The sequence below is a fragment of the Mesoplodon bidens genome (assembly GCF_964165515.1).
Source record: "Mesoplodon bidens genome assembly, chromosome: 3".
Lineage (NCBI taxonomy): Eukaryota > Metazoa > Chordata > Mammalia > Artiodactyla > Ziphiidae > Mesoplodon > Mesoplodon bidens.
Genome location: NC_138178.1, coordinates 2,713,646 through 2,740,410, shown reverse-complemented (window position 1 = coordinate 2,740,410; position 26,765 = coordinate 2,713,646). Strand labels below are relative to the sequence as shown.

The 26,765-nt window shown below is 37.8% G+C and overlaps 1 protein-coding gene across 28 annotated transcripts in view; it reads left to right on the top strand.

The window, feature by feature from the left end:
- Positions 1–26,765, top strand: part of ZNF438 (zinc finger protein 438) — a 391,097-nt gene that overhangs the window by 337,130 nt on the left and 27,202 nt on the right. For 19 of the 28 annotated variants that reach the window (XM_081230082.1, XM_081230072.1, XM_081230075.1 and 16 more), the window contains one exon: positions 26,412–26,527. The exons of the other annotated variants lie outside the window; for them this stretch is intronic. In XM_081230082.1, the coding sequence (XP_081086208.1) occupies positions 26,469–26,527 (59 nt within the window). In that variant the 5' untranslated portion in view covers positions 26,412–26,468. The remainder of the gene's footprint in view (positions 1–26,411; positions 26,528–26,765) is intronic. 28 annotated transcript variants of the gene reach the window in all.

Sequence of the window (26,765 nt, the reverse complement as noted above, 5' to 3'; positions counted from 1 at the left end):
GTCTTGGAGTCTCTTTTGGCCTAGCCTGCATCTTCAGGGTCTTATAATGTACTTGGCCTTGCTGATGGTCCCCAGTGCTGTAGAGATCATCTGTCATTTAAATTTCCTCATTTTGGTGTAAGTATTGAAAATAGACTCTGAAATAATTTTCTGGCAAGTAACTACCTTCTAATGAGGAATAACTGAAATGAATCCAGTTTTAGCAATTCTTATTTCCTTGGCCAGCCAAAGTCTTACAATGTCAAGTTCTTCAGAGATGTTTTTATTCTGCAGTTATATGGAGCAATAACAGTTTATTATAATTTCTAAAAGCCACTTTGGCAATTTAAGACTACACGGAAATAAACTTTATACCCTAAAATTTTTTTCAAATGACCTTCAAAGAGTTAGTTGTTTGGGTATCCACTTGCATTTGGAACGTCAACATATAGAACCAACAGATGGGTAAAGACCTGACGAAGAAAATAGATCATGCCAATAGGTTGTGATTTAAGTTAAGTTTTACCGTAACTGCTACAAGGAAGGTGTCTCTGCTTACAGTGTTTATTGCTTATCTACCAGTAATAGACAAACCTTATAAATCTATAAATGCCACTGTGTACAGCAAAGCAGGAGGCAAATTTAAATTAGGGGAATAAAGAGTCATTTAGAGAAAGTCTTAGTGACCTGCCGTTTGCAGCCCTCTTCTGGGGCATTTTCACTAATGTCTGTTCTCGTGGGCCAGCACACACAGGAGGGAGTCAGACTGTTGTTCATAGTTTTTCCACGAGAACACGGAAGCTTGCGTCCATTTGAATCAAGTTTCCTTTTTTGTAACTAGCAATAGAGGCTCAATCTAAGGATTAGCTCTTTACTGGTAAGCATTAACTGTGCATGCTTATTCCATTGCGCATTTTAATTTCTGAGAATTGTCCTTTGAAATGGGGACTTTAAATGCAGACCTACTAGAGAATGGACTTGGGGATACGGGGAGGGGAAAGGGCAAGCTGGGACAAAGTGAGAGAGTGGCATGGACGTATATACACTACCAAATGTAAAATAGATAGCTAGTGGGAAGCAGCCGCATAGCACAGGGAGATCAGCTCCGTGCTCTGTGACCACCTAGAGGGGTGGGATAGGAAGGGTGGGAGGGAGACGCAAGAGGGAAGAGATATGGGGATATATGTATGTGTATAACTGACTCAATTTGTTATAAAGCAGAAACTAACACACCATTGTAAAGCAATTATACTCCAATAAAGATGTTAAAAAAAAAAAAGAAATGGGGGCTTTAAGAAAAGAACAGGGAGGGCTTCCCTGGTGGTGCAGTGGTTGAGAATCTGCCTGCCAATGCAGGGCACACGGGTTCGAGCCCTGGTCCGGGAAGATGCCGTGGAGCGACTAAGCCCGTGTGCCACAACTACTGAGTCTGCGCTCTAGAGCCCACAAGCCACAACTACTGAACCTGCGCTCTGGAGTCTGTGCGCCACAACTACTGAGCCCGTGTGCCACAACTACTGAGCCCGTGTGCCACGACTGCTGAAGCCCGCGCGCCTAGAGCCTGTGCTCCGCAACAAGAGAAGCCCGTGCACCGCAACAAAGAATAGCCCCCACTCACTGCAACTAGAGAAAGCCTGTGTGCAGCAACGAAGACCCAACACAGCAAAAAATTAAATAAAATTAAAAAGAAAAAAAAAGAAAGAAAAGAACAGGGAAATTTGGAGGTTAGAGGCAGTTGTGGTTAAAAGCAGAACCTAGTACCTGTCTTCAGACCTCAGCTCCACCATTTTACTAGCTGTGAGAGCTTAGGTAAGTTACTTAACTGCTCTGTGCCTAATTCCTTATATGTGAAAGGGTGACCATAAAATACCCATCCCAAGGCTGTGGTGAGAACTAAATAAATTAGCACACATTTAAAATGCCTAGAACACTGTTTGGAAGATAGTAAGCTCAAAATAAATGTTAGTTGCTGCCGCTGTTGTTATATTGATAAAATATAAAATAAATAAAATAGTAAATTCAATATAAATTCAATAAATAAATAAAGATAAAATATTAACTCTCATCTGAAAATTAAGTTGTTATAACTCAGTTATGGTGGTTGTTTTTGTTGATTTTGTTTGTTGTTTGGGCTTTTTTGGTGTAGCAAGGACAAGGTTACACGGCTAGTAAGTGGTGTAAACCAGGTTTCCTAAAGAGTTGGTTTAGGTCAGGAGTTAGCAAACTATGGCTTACAGGCCAAATTGGGCCTGTTTTTATACAGCTTGCAAGCTAAGAATATTTTTACATTTCTAAATCATTGGGGGAACATCCAAAGAAGATAATATTTTGTGACACATGAAAATTACATAAAATTCAAGTGTCTTTGTCCATAAATTAAAAAGTTTATTGGTACACAGCCATGTTTATTCATGCATATTGTCTCTGGCTGCTTTCATGCTACACCAGCAGAAAGGAGTAGCTGTAAAGAGACCATAGGGCCCATAAAACTGAAAATACATGCTAAATGGCCCTTTACACAAAACATGTTCTGTTAGTTATATTGACTGAATGAATGAACTGTCCTGCTTTGACAAAAGATGTAAGCTTGCATAAGAAAGCATATGACTTCAGTTATCCTTGTGGCCAGAACACTTTCATTTTGTTTTGTTTTGATTTAGGAAAAGTATAATTTTCCACCTTGGTTAAAATTCTGTTGAACCTGACATACAAGTTCATGAGTAGACTTAATTCAACTGTAGTAGATTGCATAATTGCAGACATTCCAAAAAACATACTTCTTCAGTAAAGAGTATTAAGATTTGGATTCCTCTCGAGAATTGTCAGAACAAAAGTTCATTTGTGTGTGTGTGTGTGTGCACGCGCACGTGTGTTTAAGAATATTTGCCATCCCATAATTCTTTTTTAAAGATTCTTGAAATAGAAAGAATTCTGAAACAGTCTGCTAATAAGATGAATTTTACAGTGATAACATACCTTAAGAGTACAGTGTCATAATCCCATTTCAGGAGTTACTTGTAGTTAGTCTTCTCAAGGCTTTGGCTTTGTGACTCAGAGCCTAATATTTCTAAGACAGCCAAAACTGCGGGGCTTTTGGCAATTGAGCCTGGAGAACATATGCTTTGATTTTGTCCCACAGATCATTTAGGCAAATAACCTTTTCTTCTCTCCTTATGCTATTTTTAACTACGATGTGGATCTTTTTTGTTTTGGTTGGTTACATAATCTTTATTTAGGAAATGTTTTGCTTTTGAATATCTGTAAATCTTGCAACTCCTTTTGTTTAGGTTTACATCTTTCAAAGTATATTCATCAAATGCTTTTGAAAGACTTCTCCCCTGCAAGGCCCCAGGGCTAATGGGAACAAGACAGAGCTGGGCCCTGCCCTTGGAGAGTTTTGAGTTTGTCAGGATGACAGATGTTAAATTAACATAAGTATCATCAGTGTTGGGAAAAAAGAATTAAATTGTGTACTGGATTCATAAACTAAGAAAACCTAAACTCATCAGGGGAAGTCAGAGAATATTGTTCCTTTGGATTTTTTTATCTTTTAGTTTTCTGTATTTTAAAATCTGTTCTCGGCTAAATGCCTGTTACTAAGCTGAAATTATTTTGAGTTTAGCAAAAGTATTGAAATAAGAATTTTAAGAAATTACATCTAATGGCCCTCTTATTGATCTATGCACAATTTCCTAATTACTATTTATTGGTAGACATTAGATGGTTGAGTGATGAACCTCGTGCATTTGTTTTTGACAGAAAATTACTAAGTGTAATGATCACAGTAAATTTGGGATGAGGAAAATACAAAGTGAAAAAAGACTACCATTTAGTTTGTTAATTATCACTTGAAAGTCAAAATATCCATTTATCCTCTTGAACAGGAATTTTTTATTTTTTTAAGAAGATGTTGGGGGTAGGAGTTTATTAATTAATTTATTTATTTTTGCTGTGTTGGGTCTTCGTTTCTGTGCGAGGGCTTTCTCTAGTTGTGGCAAGTGGGGGCCACTCTTCATCGCGGTGCGCGGGCCCCTCACTATCGCGGCCTCTCTTGTTGCGGAGCACAGGCTCCAGACGCGCAGGCTCAGTAGTTGTGGCCCACGGGCCTAGTTGCTCCGCGGCATGTGGGATCCTCCTGGACCAGGGCTCTCGAACCCATTAGCAGGCAGATTATTAGCAGGCAGATTCTCAACCACTGCGCCACCGGGAAGCCCCCAGGAATGTTTTAAAAGTGGATTCTAGCTAGTTTTTTTTTTCTCTCTTTTGGAACAGTTTTTTTTTAAATATAAATATAGATGGTTATATATTTTATACACACATACACTGTGTTTATGTGTATGGGTGTATATATAAACACACACACACACACCAAAAAATGTACAAAGAAAAAAGGGAATTTTCACCAACCCAAGTCCCAAAGGTAACCACTGTTGACAATTTGATGTTCCTCTTGGAAATACAACTTTTTTTTTTTTTTTAAGACAAATAGCATCAGAGTATACTCACTGTTCCACAGTTTGCTTCACTTAAGATTATTTCCTGGATGTCTTTCCCTGCCAGTGTTTACTGAGGACCACCTGCCTCTCCAGATCTACTTCATTCTTGTTGTTGTTATCAGTGATAATGTTATTTTAAGTAGTCCATCCATAAGGTAAAATATTCAAAAGGTTTCTTTACAGAAGAGTATGCAGTGGAAGTCAGCCTCCCGCCCAAATGTGCCCCCCAGTTCTCTCCAGGGGCAGCCACCCTTGGCAGTTTCTTATCCTTTGAAATCGTTACTTTATTTTTATATGCCTTTCCTTGGTAAGGCTAAAATTAACCCCCTGCCCAGTCATTTATAGGGAAACTGAATGCTTAGTGAATTTCCAGCAGCAGCCAATTGATCTTGTAATGTCAGCGTTTAAAATTGCATACCAACGGGCTTCTCTGGTGGCGCAGTGGTTGAGAGTCCGCCTGCTGATGCAGGGGACGCAGGTTCGAGCCCCAATCTGGGAGGATCCCACATGCCGTGGAGCGGCTGGGCCCGTGAGCCATGGCCGCTGAGCCTGCACGTCTGGAGCCTGTGCTCCGCAACGGGAGAGGCCACAACAGTGAGAGGCCTGCGTACCGAAAAAAAAAAAAAAAGATTGCATACCAAAATGAGAAAAGATTTCCCACTAGTTGTATCTCAGTTTTGGATTTCATGCCATGTGGTTGTTTAGAGGCTATAATCCGTAGGTGTACAATCTTTGCCAATGTTTTAGATCCTTAAAACGTAACTGAATGTTCGCAGCAGAAGCCCCACAAGGCCTACATGCCCCAGAGCACCTCCTCCCACCTGCCCTCACCCACCCACATCTGCAGTCTCACTGTTGTGAATACAGACCCAGGTCTTAGGCGGCCTTGCTGCTTTCGTCTCAGAGCTAACAGGGATTTATGGCTAGTCTCTGAGATGCCTACGGTTATGCTAATCTGGAACAACTTGGGTTAACTTCATACCCGCAGCTTAACTTGGGTAGTGCCAGAGCCTGGAGAGGGGAGGGGCGTGGCTGGGGGAGTGGGCAGTGGATTGAAGTGGGGGGCACTCACCTCTGCCTGAGCCAACCTGGACCTGAGAAGATGTTAGTTAGGGAAGCACTTGCCCTGTAACACTGAGTCTTTTGTCAACTGCTGATACTAAAGTACCTCATGAACAGAGATGGTCTAGAAACCCCTGCCCGTCTCATAAACTCACCAGAGAATATGGGGTGATACATGTTTTGGAGAAATAAAAAGAAGTAAACCAGATCCAGTCTTCATAGTGGCTATGTTGACATGCATATGGCCTGAGGAGCCCTAGGCTGGGACTTCCTGTTTATAGGCAGTATTTACTTCTGTGTAAAATATGTTCCTCAAAATATACACAGATCTGTGAAAAATGCCATTGGTAGTTTGATAGGGATTGCGTTGAATCTGTAGATTGCTTTGGGTAGTATAGTCATTTTCACAATATTGATTCTTCCAATCCAAGAACATGGTATATCTCTCCATCTGTTTGTGTCATCTTTGATTTCTTTCATCAGTGTCATAGTTTTCTGTATACAGGTCTTTTGCCTCCTTAGTTAGGTTTATCCTAGGTATTGTATTCTTTTTGTTGCAATGGTAAATGGGATTGTTACCTTAATTTCTTTCTGATTTTTTGTTGTTAGTATATAGGAATGTAAGAGATTTCTATGTATTAATTTTGTATCCTGCAGCTTTACTAAATTCATTGATTAGCTCTAGTAGTTTTCTGGTGGCATCTTTAGGATTTTCTATGTATAGGACCCCAGTGTTCATAGCGGCACTATTTACAATAGCCGGGACATGGAAGCAACCTAAATGTCCGTCAGCAGATGAATGGATAAAGAGTGGTACATATATACAATGGAATACTACTCAGCCATAAAAAGGAACAAAATTGGGTCATTTGTACAGACGTGGATGGACCTAGAGAGTGTCATACAGAGTGAAGTAAGTAAGCAAGAGAAAAACAAATATCGTATATTAACGCATATATGTGGAATTCAGAAAAATGGTATAGATGACCTTATTTTCCAAGCAGAAATAGAGACACAGAGGTAGAGAGCAAACCTATGGATACCAAGCGGGGAAAGGGCGGGTGGGATGAATTGGAAGATTGGGATTGACATATATACACTATTGATACTATGTATAAAATAGACAACTGATGGGAACATACTGTAGAGCACAGGGAACTCCTAATGCACTGTGGTGTCCTAAATGGGAGGGAAATCCAAAAGGGAAGGGATATATGTATATGTACGGCTGATTCATTTTGCTGTACAGTAGACACTAACACAACATTGTAAAGCAACTAGACTCCAATAAAAATTCAAAAAAAAAAAAGAAAAAAATAACAGACACAGAAGTTAAGTGCATGATGCTATATAAGAAGATTCTATCACCAGAGAACTAGTAAAACATTATACAATTCCTTAATACATCATTTCTTTTCACATAGATATATGTGTAGTATAAATATTGTATCTTTGTAAATATTCTTTAATTTTATTATTTTTCTTCACAATTGAAGACATATATGCCTGGCTAAAGTCCACTGTGCTTCCAATGTAGGTTAAAGATTTACCCACTTAAAATATCCTGAATGATTGCCTTTTTTGCCTTAATTTATGTAGGTCATAAGACCTATGCTTCTTATCACTAGTATAATCACATTTACCTTTTTAAAACTGTAAAAAAAAGCATAACAAAATTTATCATCTTTCCCATCTTTAAGTGTACAGTTCAGTAGTGTTAAATATATTCACATAGTTGTACAACCAATATCTAGAACTTTTTCATCTTGCAAAACTGCAGCCCTATACCCATCAAACAACAAGTCCCCATTTTCCCTCCCCACAGCCCCTGGCAGTCACCATTCTACTTTCTGTTTCTATGAATTTGACTACTCTAGGTGCCTCCTATAAGTAGAATCACAGAATGTTTGTCTTTTTTTGTCTGACTTATTTCACTTAGCATGTCCTCAGGTTCATGTTGTAGCAGGTGTCAGAATTTCCTTCCTTTTTAAGGCTGAACAGTATTCCATTGTATGCATATACTACATTTTGTTTATCCATTCATCCATTGATAGATAACTTGGGTTACTTCTGGGTGACTGTAAACAGTGCTGCTATGAACATAGGTGTGCATATATCTCTTCGATATCTGCTTTCTTTTCTTTTGGATATATACCCAGAAGTGAAATTGCTGAATCGTATGGTAATTTCTAGTTTTAAGTTTTTGAGGAACCGCCATACTGTTTTCTGTAGCAACTGTACCATTTTTTGTTTCCACCAACAGTACAGAAAGGTTCCAGTTTCTCCATAGCTTTGCTGACACTTGAAATTTTCCTTTTTTTTTTTTTTGGTAGTAGCCATCCTAATGGATGTGGGGTGATATCTAATGATGGTTTTGATTTGCATTTCTCTAATGATAAGTAATATTGAACATCTTTTCATATGCTTTGTGACCATTTGTATGTATCTCCTTTGGACAATTGTCTATTCAGCTCCTTCACCCATTTTTTAATTGGGTTATTTGGTTTGCTGCTGTTGTTGTGTTGCAGAGTTCTTTATATATTCTGGATATTAACCCCTTATTTAGACAAATGATTGCCAATATTTTCTCTCATGCCATAGGCTGCGCTTTCACTCTGTTGAATGTTTTCTTCGGTGTACAGAAACTTTTAATTTTGATATGGTACAGTTTGTCTATTTTTACTTTTGTTACCTATACTTTTGGTGTCATATTAATCACATTTACCTTTAATCTTTTGAGCTCCACTGATTTTTCTAAAAGAATAAGAGCGAAATATAAGGAAATATTTAAATAATCATAAAACCGTTGCACAGACATAGTTGGACACGGCTTCAGAGTGAACTCTTGGCTGCTGGGCTGCACCGTCATGCACTAGCTTAAAAAATTGCTTCATCAGCTAATGTGACAATGTATATGAAGCCCAAAAGGCAGTTTGAGATGTGGGTCTATAAAGTGTAAAGAAATAGATTTGGGGGCCACGGTAAAGCACATGAAAACAAAGGATCAGGAAACACTGGTAATCATATCCTTTCATTGGAATCCCTGTGTATGCACAATGAATCATTGTAGAAGGGCTTGCAAGACAAAATGTTCCTCTGTTTCCTTCCGCATTCTTCTTTTTCTCATCTTTCCTATGCGGTGATGCCTCATGGTCTGTTAACACTTCTAAGCAAATAGAGATAATTTGAAAGTTTTATTTGAAGCCTGACTTTCAAATTTAGAGCAGTAGAAGATGGCTCTTAAAATATTTACCTTCACTTGGCTCACCTTAAATTTTAATAAACTGTCGCAGTTGATCAGCAACAAGACCATTTAACAACCAGCCAATGGTTATTGACTACTTAGACCACCGACAATGCACAGAGTCTATAGGTGTCTTTCTGGCTGCAGTAGAGAGAGGAAGAGCCGGTTCTTAACTGGTTTTCTGTATCTTCTAAGATATTTAAAGAAACTGGAATTTAAGTGCTTTTTTTTTTAATCACAGGCCATTTCTCCTTCTAAAGTAATGCTGCCATTGTTGTGTTTTCCCCCCACTTGCTTTTTCTTTCTTTTGTGATTGCTGCTCATTCATCTTTCCTCTGCTCGTTACCCCACGCGGATGTTGCCCGCCCGCCCTTCTTGCCGGATTTTCGTTCCCACCCATCCAAACTCATCATTCAGTGTCTTCAGCCCTCCTCTCTCTTCCAGCCTCTGTAGGATTAAAATGAGCCCAACGGAGTCTCTGTGGATATCATTTTGGATTTCAGGTCACTAGTGGACACACACAGCAAATACTTCCTAAGTACCAGGTCAGGTGGCTTCCTCTTCCACCTGGTGCCCAGGTGTTGGTCGGGCAGCTACCAGGAAATCCTTAAGCTTCAATGTTGCCTCTGGACCATCTTGTCCTGCAAACACCTAAAGAAAGCAGTTTGAGTCTTGGAAACTTAAGCAGAAAAAAGAAGCTACTGAGACATCTACCCCACCCCCCGCCTTTATTTTCTTTTAGGTATAAATAAATAGGAATCTTTATGAGCAAGCCTTAAGTTGACAAAATAGACAACAGAAAACAAGTGAAAACTGCCCATGACAGATAAGACTCTTGGCTCAGTCTTCTACCCATGTGAGGATTTTACTCCTTAAATAAAACTTTGTAACAGATACAGAATTTTCTGCAATAAAATTCCATGTGTGCTTATTTAACTTTTCAGTTCAGCTTTAGGTGAATGAGAATTCAGGTTATTGAGTGGTTACTTAGTTCTGGTAGTCCTCTGGTGAATCATTTTGCAGTATGAGAGGATGCAGTAATCATATCTGAGAAGTTTTATTCATTAACAAAAGGTACCAAAATAAATTTAGCCGGGGTCACAGCGTTTAATTTAATAGTATTACAATAATAACTACCATAATTAGTTTCAGATTTGCCTTCCTTCCCAGAGGACAAGAATTTTTAGTTTTTTGATGCCTATTTAAAGCATGAGAATGACAGGAAAATTAATGTCACGACCTTTAGAGCCTGTTTATGGTTTTTCCATGTCATACCCTAAAGGATTTGGGGAGTAGTGTGCATCTAAAATAAACCACTTAGTACAGACAAGTAAAAATTGGGTTAATTGGGTTCACCTGATCCTCAGCTGGTAGCACCTCAGTCAAGACCCCATTTCATATTAGACAGAGGAGCACGCTTTTTACACGATAAAATTATCTCTTAAACTACACCTGTTACATTCTGTGATGTCTTGAAAAGAAAAAAATTTTTAAAAGGACAGTTTTTCAAATACGTAGGATTTTTTCTCCTATAACTTTATCTGGCTTGTCTGCTTCAATTAGGAAATCACTTTGTCTTTCCATTTTCATAGCAAAAATGCGCTGACACCAGCTCGCAGGCCGCACTCCCTGACCCGCACACCCACTTCCTTTGGGTGACTCGGGGCAGCACTGACTATTTTTCCCTTTTCTAGTCCGTCAGGGACTTCCCGTAAACAATCACTCTTCTAGATCCTTGAGAGGTGAAACTTGTTTTCACTTTATTGTCAGGGTTTGTGTATTTCAACAGAGAGAGCAAGGTTTGTCTGTTCAGCTAGAGTTGAGAAAAATATCTAGGCAAGCTGGACTCTGAAGCTTTTGGATTTAGTTGATTGAACTAATCCTGTGGCAAATACGGCAAATAGTGTTTTGAAAGGAGTCTCATACGTCATTGGGTAAGTCAGTACAGCTTCCTTGAATGACAGTACGGCAGTGTCCATAAAAATGTTAAGTTGACCCAGAAATTTCTTACCCTGACTTCACCCTTCAGATGGACTTGAACGTGCCAGCTAGGCTGTGAATATAAGGATGCAGGATGCAGCTTCGTGGGTAAGAGCAGAAGGCTGAGAACAGTCTCATTGTCCGTCGGTAGGTGGCTAGTTAATAAACCGTGGTTCCATGCAACGAAATACTATACAGCCTTTGCAAAGAATGAGGAGGATCCATAAGTGCTGATATGGAGAGCTCCTGAAAATATATTAAGCGAAAACAGAGCAGCAGGTATAATCTGCTCTAATTTGGGGAGGGGAGAACGGGTGATAGAGCATATTTCTACACGTTAGCTTGTGTACACACAGACTGTTGCTGAAAGGATTTCCACAAAGGTGCTAAGAGTCGCTGCCTCTAAAGAGGGGGGCTGGGGGGGTGTAGGTCGAGAGTCAGGCTTGTTCATTTTTCTTTCGCTTTTTCCATGTCGGAGATAAGCATTGTCTGGTAACCTAAGCGATAGACCAACGCCATCAGTGGCAGCAAATAAAAGAACAATTTAGGTGATGCTGAAGAGGTAGGCGTATGACTGGGGTGTTCCAGGGAAAAGGTGAAAGTTTATTTTAGAAGAGGAAGACATCACCAGACTCATTCGTGAAGCAGTCCACACACTCACAGGAACATGAAACACTATGGAGCATAGATGAAGTTAGCAGGAAACAGAGCAGGGCAGGGGGATTTGTTTGTTTTTCTGTTTTTAATTGAAATCATTGTAACATTAATTGATGGGATTTTACTTCAGGGAAGAAATAGTAGAAAAGAAAAGAGCTAGCGACGGGAGCAGAGGTGAGAGGAGTGGGCGCCCTGGCAGTGCTGTGGGAGGGTGGGACTCCCAAAGACAGGCAGGCGGCAGGAATAGTTGTTGAAAGGACACCCAGTGGTCTGAGGTGAGGCCACCAAAACTCCCTGGTGCTCAGCAGCCGAAAACGCATGTGAGGGATCCAGAATGATCTTCAAAGTTTATCAATTTCCTGTAAACCTGCTTCGTTTGGAGATGATTTTGTCACTAAAGGTAGACAGGAGTGGTGGAAACGATCATTTCAAAATAATGAATTAAATCCAAACGGTTAGAAACACTGCCCCCAGACTGCTGGAAGGAAACAAAATGCTGACCGATTTCACAGCGTGTCTCTATATCGTGGACGTGTAAGTGACAGCCTCTTTATTTGATAGTATTTATTTTACTGTCAAGTGTCATTTCTTACCAAATGGTGCAATTCTCTTTTGAAATGCTTTCATCTTCATCATGATGGTAACCTCACAGCCCAGAAGGATCCATCCTTTTAGCATTGAGAAGCCAGGCTGGAAATTCCAAAGATGCTCTGTTTGATGTAGAAAGAACCAAATGTTTTTCTTACATCTTTATCTTTTACATTTGAATAAATAAGGGAGGGAAGAATGCCCATTTGTCAAAACTTGCCTAAATCTTGGGTCTTTTTAGACTTAACTAAAATGCACTCAGGCCTTTTAACAGGAAAGCAGCATTGTCAAATTACTTCATTTATAGATAATTTTGGGAATCATTGTTTCCTACGACTTGTTATTGATAGTTAATGACACTTAAAACAATGTTGATATATCTGAAAAGTCCCACACCTGCTACTAGAGAAACTGAAGAAACGAGGACATTTTTTACATTTACGTAAGATAATTTTAAAGTCATTTTAGGAGTGGTTCAGTCCTCCTAAAAACACAACCAGGCAATCTGCAGAGATCAAAGGAAATTTATTACTGAAAAAATTAACTTAGTCACTTATCTGTCACTTTAAGTTATAGAAATGTATAGTAACGGCAGAATTAATAAGATATTGCTTCAGATTTCAAAAATCACTATTCATTTAAAAAATGAGTCAGAGGGCTTCCCTGGTGGCGCAGTGGTTGGGAGTCCGCCTGCCAATGCAGGGGACGCGGGTTCGTGCCCCGGTCCGGGAGGATCCCATGTGCCGTGGAGCGGCTGGGCCCGTGAGTCATGGCTGCTGGGCCTGCGCTTCCGGAGCCTGTGCTCTGCAACGCGAGAGGCCACGACAGTGAGAGGCCCGCGTACCGCAAAAAAAAAAAAAAAAAAAAAAGACTCAGAATTTTAGAAACTCATCTGTTGAAAATAAAAGATTTAAATGTTATGAAAAGTACTAGATGGAACCGTGCAAGTATTGTTAAATAATTTCTAGCACCCTTATTTTACAGGATTATTGACATTTATTCATCCAATAAGCATTTATTAAACCTTATTATAAACCAGGCACTTCTAGGTTCTGGAAATATAAAGATAAATAGGGCATTGTCCCTGCCATCCGGAAACTCACAAATTTAAGGGGAGAAATGGACAGATTTAAGCAGATGCTGCATCCTAAGAGAGCCAGTCAAAGTGTGTTGAAAGGTAATGGACAGATCAGTAGAAATTTCTTGAATGGGCCAAGAAATTGTAGACATTGCAGAGGCCTTGAGTAGGAATTGTCTGGCGGGGCAGGGGTGAGAAGGCTGTTCATCAAGAACTGTGGAGGCAAATGAGAGCAGCCTTTTGAGATGCAGCAGCTAAGTGTAGTGGTGATAGCCACACAGGCCAGTGCGCTAAAGGCCTCGTGTGCCGGGCTGAGGAGGTCGGGCTTCATCCGTGGACAGAGGGAGCCACTGATGGACTTGAAGCACGAGGAAAACATTTTAATGGTTAGATTTGCATGAAAAAGACCCTTCTCGGACTACTGGGTAAAGATGATAGTGGAACTCAAAGATAAAGTTAAGGAATTTTTCCAGAAAGAGCAAAAACAAAAGAGGTGAAACACGGGACTTCCCTGGCTGTCCAGTGGTTAAGCCTTCGCCTTCCAGTGCAGAGGGTGCAGGTTCAGTCCCTGGTTAGGGGGCGAAGATCCCACAGGCCTCGCAGCCAAAAAACCAAAACATAAAACAGAAGCAATATTGTAACAAATTCAGTAAAGACTTAAAAAAAAAAGAACTTTAAAAAAAAAGAGGAGAAACATGTGAAAAGGGGGGAAAAAGTGTTAACAGTCCAGGGAGGGTAAACATCAGAAGAAGAAGAGTTCAAGGGGAAAAGAACAGAGAAAAATAAATTAGGAAATCTTAGAAAAATAATTGAAGAAAATGTCCCAGGATCTAGAGTTTCCAGATTGAAAAGGCCCACCAAACACTTGGCAAATGGTTGAAAACAGGCTGAGAGACTTCACTGTGAAATTTCTAAACCTTGTTGCCATAGAGAAAAAAATAAAAACAGATTGCATACAAAGGATCACAAATAGCTTTGGATTTCTTAACAGCAACACTAGAAACCGGAAGACAGTGGAAATTTCAACCTGGACTTCTGTGCTCAGAAAAATTATTAAGCAAGATTTTTGTTGATTGAGAGATAAGAATAGAGATAAATCTTCAACCTTCACAGTGGGACACCAGGAGGTGCAGCCTGACACTGAACAATCAAGAAGTAAGATTATAAGCATGTTATTGACAGAATGGAGGTACAAATATAAGAAGAGTCAGCTCTAAGAATTCAAAGTGCTTGTTTCTGGGGAAGATAGATGAATAAGCTCTGGGGGTCTAATGTACAGCATGGTGATTATAGTTAGTAATACTATGTTGTGTTCTTAAAATCTGCCAAGAAAGTAGACCTTAAGTGTTCTCGCCACAATTTAAATGTTCTTACCACAGGGGGGAAAAAAAAAAGTGACTGTGAGGTGATGGGTATGTTAATTAACCTGACTGTGGTAATCATTTTACAAAATATGCATATGTCACGTCATCACATTGTACACATTTGGTGTATACAATTTTATTTGTCAATTAATTATACCTCAATAAATCTGAAAAAAAAATTTTTTTAAATTTTAGGAGGTAGGAGCTGCATTTAGTTTTCAGGTAGCCAAGTGGAGCAGTGTAATAAGCAGAGAATATTTCACCCTGGAACCTGGGAACTAGAAATACAAATTCAGAGCTGTGGTTAGAGCCTTAGAAGTTGAAGTAATCTCACAGAAAATCTGTGAAGGGAAAAAAAAAAACTAGGGTCTAAGGCTAGAATATATTTTCCTGGGTAGATTTTTATTAAGTTAGAAGAATGCCCTCCTAAACACTATACCCTGCCTAGTTCAGTCATATGTGGAACACATGTGAAAGAACACAAATATCTATATGTGCTTGCATTTTACGAGGGTAAATGATTAGATCTTACAGGTGAAAATGACGTTGTTTGTATTTCTAAGTATATTCTAGTATATTCCTTTTTTTTTTCTTGGGAAAAACCAAATGAACTTTTTTGCCAACTCAACAGTAACCTTTTTTTTTTTTTCCTTTTGGAAGAATCCTGCAGAACTTTACTACCATATATAATACCCTGTTTTTTGAATAGTTTTTTTTTTTACAAAATATTTTCAACACATAATATTCTAAGTTTAATCCTTTCTTCAGCCAAATGGGTTAAATAGTATTATCTCTCCCTTTCTAATTCAGGGAAACTAAAAGATAAAAAGATTCAATGACTTGTTGAAGCTCACAGAAGTTTCAATTAAAAACATACATCTCCCCACTTGGTTCACGGATCCTTCCACAACTTCTTCACACATTGCACAGTTGAGGTGGGGCTGGAACATGGCCCTGAAAATGAAGGGTCAGTCTAGTCTTTTCGGGTTTTGGTTTGGGGAACAGCAGTGAATATCTGGTGAGACCACCTTAGCAATGGGTCTAAAATTAGGGGAAGTGGGACAACCTAGACTTTCTGCAACGCTCAGTAGAAGAGAAGCTGCCTTGGAGGGACTTGAACAAACTAGTCCCCCAGGACAACTCTGTAAAGCATTTTACTGTGTCAGTGACTGACATTCAGAAGTATCTGAATTTAAAGAGACCCTTTTTTAAAAAAACTTATTTATTTATTTTTGGTTGTGTTGGGTCTCCATTGCTGCGCATGGGCTTTCTCTAGTTGCGGCGAGTGGGGGCTACTCACTGCGGTGGCTTGTTGCGGAGCACGGGCTCTAGGCACATGGACTTCAGTAGTTGTGGCTCGCAGACTCAGTAGTTGTGGCTTGTGGGCTCTAGAGCGCAGGCTCAGTCGTTGTGGTGCACGGGCTTAGTTGCTTCGTGGCATGTGGGATCTTCCCGGACCAGGGCTTGAACCCGTGTCCCCTGCATTGGCAGGCGGATTCTCAACCACTGTGCCACCAGGGAAGCCCAGAGAGGCACTTTTTTATTGAACTGATTAGCAGTGTTCAACCACTCAGGGGAGGAAGAAGATTGTCAAATACATTATATTAATGCAAATATTAATATAGGCAGTTAAGAAGTTTCTAAGTGGATCAAAACTCATTCTGTAGATTATCTTTCACCTTTTCTAATCCTTTTGTGCCAATTTCAGAATTTTATTAGTTTCTTAAATAGGACAGATTGAGATGAGAATAAGCATTTATTATAACTGAGCAAATGACTGTTACTATTAGTCAGAATCTGGGTACCATAAGATTACATTATTTTTGGAAAATTGAGCTTTAAGGTATTGGGATCCTTTCATCTATATAAAGATTTTGAGAAACTTGAATTCCATCCATGCTTAAAAAAGTTATTTTTTTAAATCAGTGAAATATAGTACAACTACTTTAAAAACAGGCAGTTGCCTATAAAGTTAAACCACTCGGCAGTTTCACGCTAGGCAGTTTCACCCAAGAGATATGAACATGTTTATCTACACAAAGACTTGGACACAAATATTTATAGCAATTTTATTCATGAGAGCCAAAAACTGGCAACAACTCAAATGCCCAACCATGGGTGAATGGATGAGCAAATTGCACTAGAGTCATAGGATGGAATACCATTCAGCAATGAAAGAAATGATTTACTGATACGCACAATAAAGGAATGTGTATTGTTTGATTTATATGAAATGATATGAAGTTCTAGAACAGGCAAAACTAATTTATGGTGACAGAAAACATCAGTGATTGCCTGGGGCCAGGGAAAGGGGGTGGGGATGGATCATAAAAGAACACAAGGGGACTCTGAGGTAATGAGGGAACTTTTTGATGTTAATGTTCTATATTTTCTTGTAATGTAGCTGGGATTTGTTTTAATCAGGTATGGTAGGGTTACAGACACAGAGACAACTGCCTTTGAAAGAAGAATTTATTACTTACAGTTCCCAAGAAAGGGGGTGTGCTAGGCATTCAGGGCCACATGGGCACGTTCCAGGGTTGGAAGTTCCAGGGAAGGAGGGATGGGAAAGCCTGGCCTAGAGCCTTTACTGTGGGCTCCCTGGGAAAAGCGAAGCAGGGCAAAGCAGTTCAGGATTGGCTAGTTTGAATGATGTCAGTGGTTCCAGAGTCGGAGGTAGTCCTAGCTGTCCAGTGCCTGGCCCTGGGTTGATTGAAGCCAGGGGAAATACTGGCTTGCTGTGTAAGAGTTCCATAAAGGAAGTGGTTGGGGATTTGGACTTTGCATTGAAAGGTGTGCTCTCCGGAGGTGGTTTGCTATCTCTAGGATTATCTAGCCCTGGAAGGGGTACTCTGTCCAGCCAGCCAGGCCCCTCATATGTCAAAACATCATCAAATGTAGAAAAAAAAGAATGTAATTACTACATAGATATATATACGTTTGTGTGTGTGTGTGTGTGTTTGCTGTATGAAGATTATACCTCAATAAAGCTGATTTGAAAAGTTTTTTAAAAAAATAGTGAACTATAATGGGTGCATGAAATTAAACAAGGTAGGAGAATTCATCCTCAAGTGCATTAAACGTTTTCAGACAATACCCGGGTTTATAAAATAACAAGAGCAGCACTGAATACTTCATAGGTACAAGTTCATTCAGGCAGTTCCTTTCTTTCCCTCTCTGTGTTATGACTATTTCCTTATTACAGTAAAAGAAAGGTGGCTTTTTCACTTATATGATGTCTGGGGTTATGCAGCCTTTCTGAGGCCTTTCCTGCCATGGTGCTGAAGTGTACGATGAGTGGTTCTTAGGGCTGGACAAAAAAGGCTTCAATCGCTTCTCCTTCAATGTTTTCAGTGACAGAGTTCAGCATTTCAAACAGCAGGTAATGGAGGGGGCGCCAGAGTTGAATGTCAGTCGTCATGAGAAGCTGCTTCCTCGCATCCGGCTGAGGTTTGCTTCCTTGTAACTTGTCTCCCTTCCTGGTCTGACTGCTGCCCACTGGAGTCACCTAGTGTCCCTGGAATCCTTCCTGCATGTAACTTCCCTTCAAATATTTCAAGATGACTATTGCTTTCCCCTGAATTCTCTTATTTCCCAGGTTCACTCCTTTCCCAGCTTCTCTAAATCACTTTTTCCCTATTACTTCATTCCCATTCTTTGTTTCACTGATTTTCCTTTCATTCTAGTTTCCAGCAACAAACCTTCTCTCTATATTTCCATTGACTTGGTACACACTTGTACAGGTGTTCACGAGACAGAAAAATGGAGGAAAGATGGAGGGGAAGGGAGACTGCACGCAGTGGCGCAGGAGCATGTATATGAATTTAGGGACCAGACACACTTGGAGAATTGGTTCTGGCTCATCCAAGTGACCTTGAGCACATTACTTAATTTCCTTGGGCCTCAGTTTCTTGACCGTAAAGATGAGGACAGTGCTGATGCCCTAGTGAGGATAAGAAGATTGTGTTTGTGTGTGTGTGTGTGTGTGTGTGTGTGTGTGTGTGTGTGTGAATTACTTTGTAGGTCCAGCCCATAGCAAATACTCAGTGCAGGAGGGCTATAGTGTAGAATACAGTGGAGGGGCAGGTGTCTTCTGTAGATTCACCAACTCTGGCTCTAGCCGCAAACCTAAAATCTGTGGGACAGTCCCTGTGCAATGCTTTAAAGTCCAGAGCCACGAGATCACCATAGAATCAAAACTGAAGGAAGGCCTGGGAGAAGAACAGCTTCCCAGTCAATAGGTTAGTAGTGTTATCTTCATATATAAAGAAGAGCCTGTTACAAATGACCCATAGTTAGACACCCAAAGACTTTATTACCTTTTTAAATGTTTTCATGTTTCAAGTTTTTCTGACCAATTTCATTATATTATGGCACTTATCTGAATGACAGTGTTTATTCTTTAGGAAATAGTTCCCTAGAAATAATTCCCTAATACTAATCAGTTAATATTAAGTTCCCTTAATAATCTAGAGTAACATCCACATTGTAGCTCTCTGGATGGTGCCTACGTACACACACAAGAGCATGCACTTAAACACATACACTCTGGGTTAATGGTAAGAAGCTTATTGAGCATAGAGAAAACAATTTTCATTTATTCTGTAAGATTCTTCATCTAGATGTGTTTTTAGGAAACATGTCAAGGCAGCATAGCAAAGACAAGGCAAGGTGTGCCTTAGGTTTCCTCAACCAGGAATAAATGGAAGATTTCCATTTCCAGCATCATCAAGTTGTCACTTCTCAAGTAACCAATTCACCTAATTTTCATTTTTAATCAACTCTTTAAATGTGACATATAAACTAAAATTAAAAGTAACCGTATGAGTGATTTATAAAGCATATTATATTAAGTCTTGCTATAATCGATAGTATTCACTGATTGTGTTCTTTAATTTTTGTTCCTTTTCAATAGGTTTTTCTACTTAATGTACTTTTCAGCATTTAAGTAGGAAAAGCCAGGTTATAATGATCAGAGATTCTCTAGACTGTGAAGGACACAGTGGCTGCTAGTGCTGTTTCATACATAGCACCTTGAGTCAAGATGCCCCTTGACTTTGCTTGTGTAATATTTGAAAAATACTAATACATCGTATATGACTTTTTAATGCATCTTTCCTGTAGAACACTTATATAATGGCCTTTTATTTCCAGCCCAATCAGAAGGTGAGATTGTGATTATTCAAGTGTTTTCTTTAATAAGCATTAGGTGTATTTATTGCACTTTTTTTGCTTTTCATAATTAAGTGGAATTAAATACAATCATGCTTTATGTGGCAGAAGAAGATAACAGACTCCATTTGAGTGAATTTTCTACTTTAAATACCAAGATATTGGGGGTGTACAGTTGAGATTATTTTACTGGCAATCCTTATCTAATATAACATTCCAAAGCAATTAAAATAAAAACTTGATTTTTGTTTTGCTTTTTCTCAATTGCAGAGATAGTACTTGTTCATTGGGGAAACATAGCAATATGTCCATAAGCATAAGAAGGAAAGTTAAATAACAGTTTAATTCCTCACTTAGAGAGATAGCCACTTTTAACATGTGGCAGTTTCTCCTAAGTTGGTTACAGAGTGGTACAGTAACCAACTCCCCTCATATAAAAATGTGTGGCAAACATTTTTCAAATTTTTAAATATTTTAAGAAACAGTGTTTGTAATAGTTTCATTATAAAAATATATCCTAATTGACTTGGTGTATATCTTAAATGGTACCCTGAAGAATTTTAAAAAGATAATGAGGAGGATGATAGTGAAGATGGTAGTATATAGCTTTGCACATTATCATAATTTTCTGAAGTGGAAGGAAGCTCTAGATTAAAAGGAATGCAGAAATTTAAGGCTCAGGGTGCATGCTGCAAAAATACCCCCCAAACACTTTGCATGCACCTCTCTGTAGACTTTTTCTAAGCATGCATTGCTTTGTCTTTTTTTATTTTTGCCATTTTTTAGGGAAAGAAATTAAAAAAAAATTTTTTTTTGAAATTTATGTTTCTTTGGTTATTAGTAAGGCTGGACATTCTAATGATTTACTAGTTTGACTTATATAAGTCTGCTAGTTTTATGGAGTGCTTTCTCATTCTTATTAATTTGTTTATAACAGACCTGAGAGTGTAAAGACCATTTCTGCCATATCCTTGAATAGTTGCACCTCAAAGACTGTTTGTTAAATGAGTAAGTGGGTGACTATATATCTATTGTAAATTTTCCATTTTTTCCCAATATTTGCCTTAATTTTTGACAGCTGTATTAAGGTGTAATTGGCATACAATAAATTACATGTATTTAAAGTGCAATGCAGTATGTTTTGCTATATGTATGTAACACCCATGAAGCCTTCACCACAATCAAGGTAGTGAATGTATTCTTCACACTAATAGGTGGATATATGTTTGTCGTGCCCAGCTGTAGGCCCTTCCTCCCAACTCTCTGTCTTCCTGTGCTCAGGCAACTATTAATCAGCTTTTCGTTCCTACAATTTGCATTTTCTAAACATTTATAAAAATGAGGGCATAAAATATGTACCCTTTCTTTATCTGGCTTCTTTCATACAGCATGATGTTTTCACAGATTCATCCATATTGTAATGTGGATCAATAATTTATTCCTTTACATTGCTGAGGAGTGTTATGTTGAATGGATATACCACAGTTTGTTTAACTGCTCACCTGTTGATGAACATTTGGATTGTTTCTGGTTTGGGGCTACTATCAGTAAAGCTGCTGTGAACATTCTTTGTACATATGCTTTCTTTTCTCTTGGATAAGTGGGAAGGAATTGCCTGGATCATATGATAGGTGTATCTTTAACTTATGAAGAAAACGCCAAACTATTTTTCAAAGTAATTGTACCATTTCACATTACCACCAGCATTGTAAAAGACTTCCACTTCCTCTACATCCTTGCCAACCCTTGGTATAGTGGTTTTTTTTTTTTTTATAGCCATTCTAATAGGTGTGTGACTTTCACTTACATTTGTAGTTTTAACTTACATTTCTGTAATAACTAAGGATGTTGAGCATCTTTTTATGTCCTTGTTTGCAAGCCATATCTTTTTTGATGAAGTATCTCTTCAGATCTTGTGCCTGTTGTTTTAAAATTGCATGTTTTTTTTTATTATTGAGTTTTGAGAGTACTTTATTCTGAATATAATGTCTTTACATATTTATTATTTGCAATTCTTTTCTTTCACTCTGCAGCTTGTCTTTTCCTTTGCTTCACAGTTTTTTAAAGAGCAGAAGTTTTTAATTTTGGAGTCCAACTTATTAGTTGTTTTGTGGATTATGCTTTAGATGTTCTATCTAAGATGTATTTACATGGTGAAAAGCCATAGTGTTTTAGAAGTTTTGTGGTTTTAGGTTTTACATTCAGGTGTATGTTGCCGTTTGGATTTGTATGTGGTATGAGGTATATCTCGCAGTTTTGTTGCTGTTTGTGTATGGATAGCCAGTAGTCCAAGCACCATTTGTTGAAGCGACTATCTTTTCTCTACTGATTTCCCTCTGTACCTTCATGAAACATCAGTTGGCCACACATGTATGGGTTTATTTCTGGACTCTAATAAGTCTTGAAATTAAAAGAGTATTATCTGTTTGTCTTAGTTTTAAAAATGATTTTGGCTATTCTGGGTTCTTTGCATTTCCATGTGAATTTAAGAATAAGTTGGTTAATTTCTACAAAATGTCTGTTGGGATTTTGATTAAGATTCCATTGAATCTATAACTCTATTTGCAGAGAATTACCATTTTAACAATATTGAGTCTTCTGATCTGTGAACGTGGTATATCTCTCCATTTATTTACGTCTTTAAAATTTTCTCTCATCATTGTTTTGTAGTTTTCAGTGTTTCTCATCTTTTTTTCAGATTTACCCTTATTTCATATTTTTGATGTTGTTACAAATAGCATTTTAAATTTTAATTTCTGATTTATTGTTTCATTTCTGATTGTTACTAGTGTATGAAATGTAATTGATTTTTATATATTGATCTTGTATTCTTTAACCTTGTTAAACTCACTTAGTTATTTTTATAGATTCCATTGAATTTTCTACTGTAGATAATCACACCATCTGCAAATACAGTTTATGTCTTGTTTTCCAGTGAAGATGCATTTTATTCATTTTCTGCTTTACTGCATTGGCTAGAACTTCCAATACAATATTGAATAGACATGGTGAGAGTAGATATCCTTCTCTTAATTGTAAACTTAGAGGGAAAGCATTCACTTCTTCTCTATTGGCATGATGTTAGCCGTAGGTTTTTGCATAGATGTCCTTTACCAAGTTGGGGAAGTTTCCTTCTATTCTTACTTTTCTAAAAGATTTTTTTTAAAGGAATGAATGTTGGATTTTGTCACATGCATTTTCTGCATCTATTGAGATGATCACATAGTTTCTCTTTTTTTACTTTGTTAATATGGTGAATTACATTGATTTTGAATATTAAATAAGTGTACATTCCTGGGATAACCCTACATGGTCAGGATGTGTTAATATTATTGGATTTGATTTACTAACATCTTGTTTATAATTTTTGCATTTGTGTTAATGAGGGATATTGTCTGGAGATTTCTTTCCTTCTAGTGGCTTTTTGAGTGATTTTGGATTCTGGATAATGCTGGCCTCATAGAATTAGATACTTAGAATTCCCTCCTTTTCAGTTTTCTGGAAGAATTTGTGTATAATTGGTATTATTTCTTCCTTAAATATTATTTTTGTGTATAATTGGTATTAATTAATTGGTTTTATTTCTTCCTTAAATATTCAGTAGAATTCACCAAAGAAACCATTTGGGCCTAGAGTTCCTTGAGGGAAGATTTTTAACTAAAAATCCAATTTCTTTGAAAACATAGGGCTCACTTTTTGAGTGAGCTTTGGTAGTTTGTGTCTTTCAGGGTAACTGTTCATTTTATTTAAATTATCAAATTTATTGTCAAAATGTTGTTTGTAATGGACCCTTATGTCTTTTTTTTTTTTTTTATTGCGGTACGCGGGCCTCTCACTGCTGTGGCCTCTCCCGTTACGGAGCACAGGCTCCAGATGCGCAGACTCAGCGGCCATGGCTCACGGGCCCAGCCGCTGTGCGGCATGTGGGATCTTCCCGGACCGGGGCACGAACCCATGTCTCCTGCATTGGCAGGCGGACTGTCAACCACTGTGCCACCAGTGAAGCCCCCTTATGTCTTTTTAATAGTGGTAGTCTGTAGTGATGACACCTTTCTCATTTCTGATATTGGTCATTTGTGTCTTCTTTCTCCTGATCAGTTGAGCTAAAAGTTTATTGATTTTATATATTCTCAAAGAATCTGCTTTTGATCTAATTGATTTTATCCGTTTTTCTGTTGTCCATTTCACTTATTTTTTCTCTGATCTCTTATTTCCTTTCTTCTACTTACTTTGGGTTAATTGTACTTTTTTTTTAGTTTTTAAGGTGGAAACTGAGGCTTGAGACCTACCTTCTTTTCTAATATAGATGCTTAGTGCTCTAAATTACCCACTGTGTACTGCTTTAATGGAATCATACAAATTTTGGTATGTTATGTTTGCATTTCATTCAGTTCAAAACACACTCTAATTTTCTTTTTGATTTCTTCTTTGATCCATAGGTTATTTATAGGTGTGTGATTTAGTTAACAAATATTTGGAGATTTTCCAGATACATTTCTGTGATTTTGGCTTCTACTTTTATTCCATTGTGCTCAGAGAATATACGTTGTGACTTGAATCCTCTTAAGTGTATTGAGCCTTGTTTTTATGACCCAGAATACGGTGCCTTAATAAATATTTCATGTGCACTTGAAAACAATGTGTATTCTGTTGTATTGGGTGGAATGTTCTATAAATGTCAATTAGGTAAAATTGGTTTATAGTGTCATTCAAATCTCCAGAGTCCTTAATGATTTTCTGTCTGCTTCTTTTATCAATTATTGGTTATTAATTATTCTCTATTTCTCCTTGCAGTTCTATCAGTTCTTGCTTTATGTATTTTGAAGCTCAGTTATTAGGGACATAAACATTTAGGATTTCTATAGCCTTTTGATGAGTTGTCCTTTTATAATTATGAAATGACCTTCTTTATGCCTGGTAATATTCTTTGCTCTATAATCTACTGTTTCTGATACTAATATAGCCACACCACCTTTCTTTTGACCAGTGCTAACATGATATATCTTTTTCCATTCTTTTACTTGTAATCTGTTTGTGTCCTTATATTTAAAGTGCCTTTCTTACAGGCAGCATGTAGTTGGGTCTTGCTTTTTTGTCCCATCTATCTTTTAATTGGGATATTTAGATCATTTATATTTAATATGATTATTGATATGTTTAGGTTTTAATCTATCATCTTGTTTTTTGTTTTCCATTTGTTCTACCTATTCTTTGTTCTCTTTTCCTGTTTTCCCTTGAAAACTGAGTATATTTATGATTCCATCTTTTTGTTGTTGGCGTATTAGATAAAATTCTTTGTTTCGTGATTTTAATTGTTGCTTTGGGGTGTATAATATACATGTTTAACTTATAATCTAGCTTCCAGTGATACTATACCACTTCACCTGTAGTCTAAAGAACCTTACAATAGTATACTTATATTTCTCCCCTCTCTACATTTGTCCTGAAATTCTCATACATTTTATTTTTACATATGTTATAAACCCCACAATGCAGTGTTAATTATTTTTATTTAAACCATTATATTTTAAAGAGATTTTATTAAGAAAAAAGCCTTACATGCTTATCATGTAGTTCTGATTTCTAGTATTGAAATCTTCCTTTCTGTATATAGATCCATATTTTAATCTAATATCATGTTCCTTCTACTTAAAGGGCATCATTTAACATTCCTGTAGTGCGGGTGGGCTTGTGATGAATTCCTTTGGCTTTTGTGTATAAAAACATGCCTTTATTTCTCCTTTATTTTTGAAAGATACTTTCTGTGAACATAGAATTCTAGATTACAGATCTTTTTTTCTTCAAGTACTTTAAAGATGCTGCCCTAATGTCTTCTTACTTGCATTGCCTCACTTTAAATCTTTCCTTTTTTCACCAGTTTTGAGCCATTTGGTCATGATATGCTTTGGTGTAGTCTTCATGTTTCTTATGCTTTAGGTTTTTTGAGCTTTTTGGATCTGTTCATAGCTTTACTCAAATTTGGAAGTTTCTGCCACTATTTCTTAAAATAATTTTTCTGACTTTCCATCTCTCTCTTCTCCAGTTACTGATATACTAGACTGCTTAAAGTTGTCCTAGAGCCCACTGATGATCTATTCATTTTTCTTTTACTCTCTTCTTCCTGAGTTTCATTTTGGATAGTCTCTATTACTATGCCTTCAAGTTCACTAGTATTTTCTTCCGACATGCCTAATATGCTGATAATCCTATCCAGTGTATTTTTTTACCTTACATATTGTAGTTTACATCTCTGGAAATTTTATTTGGGTCTTTTTTTATATCTTTCCTGTCTAAACTTTTTGAACATATGAAATACAGTTATACATTTAATGATCTTGTCTGCTAATCCTAACATCTGTGTCAGTTCAGGGTCAGTTTTTATTATTTTCTACACTATGGCTCATATTTTCCTGCCTCTTTGTATTGCTTGACACTTCTTTGTTAGATGTCAGACATTCTGACTTTTACTTTCTTGGGTGATGGATATTTTTGTCTTTCTATAAATATTCTTGAGCTTTGTTCTAAATACACAGGTAAGACACTTGGAAACAGTTTGATCCTTTTAGGTCTTGCTTTAAGATTTGTTTTGTGAAACCAAAGAAATGTTTGACGTAGGTCCAATTCTTCCCCTTTATTAAAGCAAGATTATTCTTTGTACTCTACCCAGCGTTCTGTGAATTAGGAGTTTTTTCAGTCTGACTTGTAAGAACAGACCGTATTCCTGTGACTACTTGATGGGAACCCTATTCATTGCGCGCTCTCTCTCTCTCTCTCTCTCTCTCTCTCTCCAGCTCTTTTCTTCATTACTCTGGGAAGTTCCACCAGCTTTCTCCCTTCCTGCGCTGTGGATGATAGCCTTCACCTCATTTATTTCCTGTCTCTCAAAGATCAGTCTTCGTGACCTAAGGTCCAGTGTTTCGAAATATTGTTTTGTGTATTTTGTCTGTATCTTGGTTGTTTCAGGAAGGAGGGCAAACCTGGTCTCTGTTGTTCAGTCTTGGCTGGAAGCAGAAGTCATGCCCTTTTATTTTACCTAGTTTTTCTATTTTAAAAACATTTAAAATTTTCAATGGAAAAATTCATCAGTCTTTCCCTTAATGGCTTCTGTCTTTGGCGTCGTGCTTAGAAACACTTCCATGTTTGAA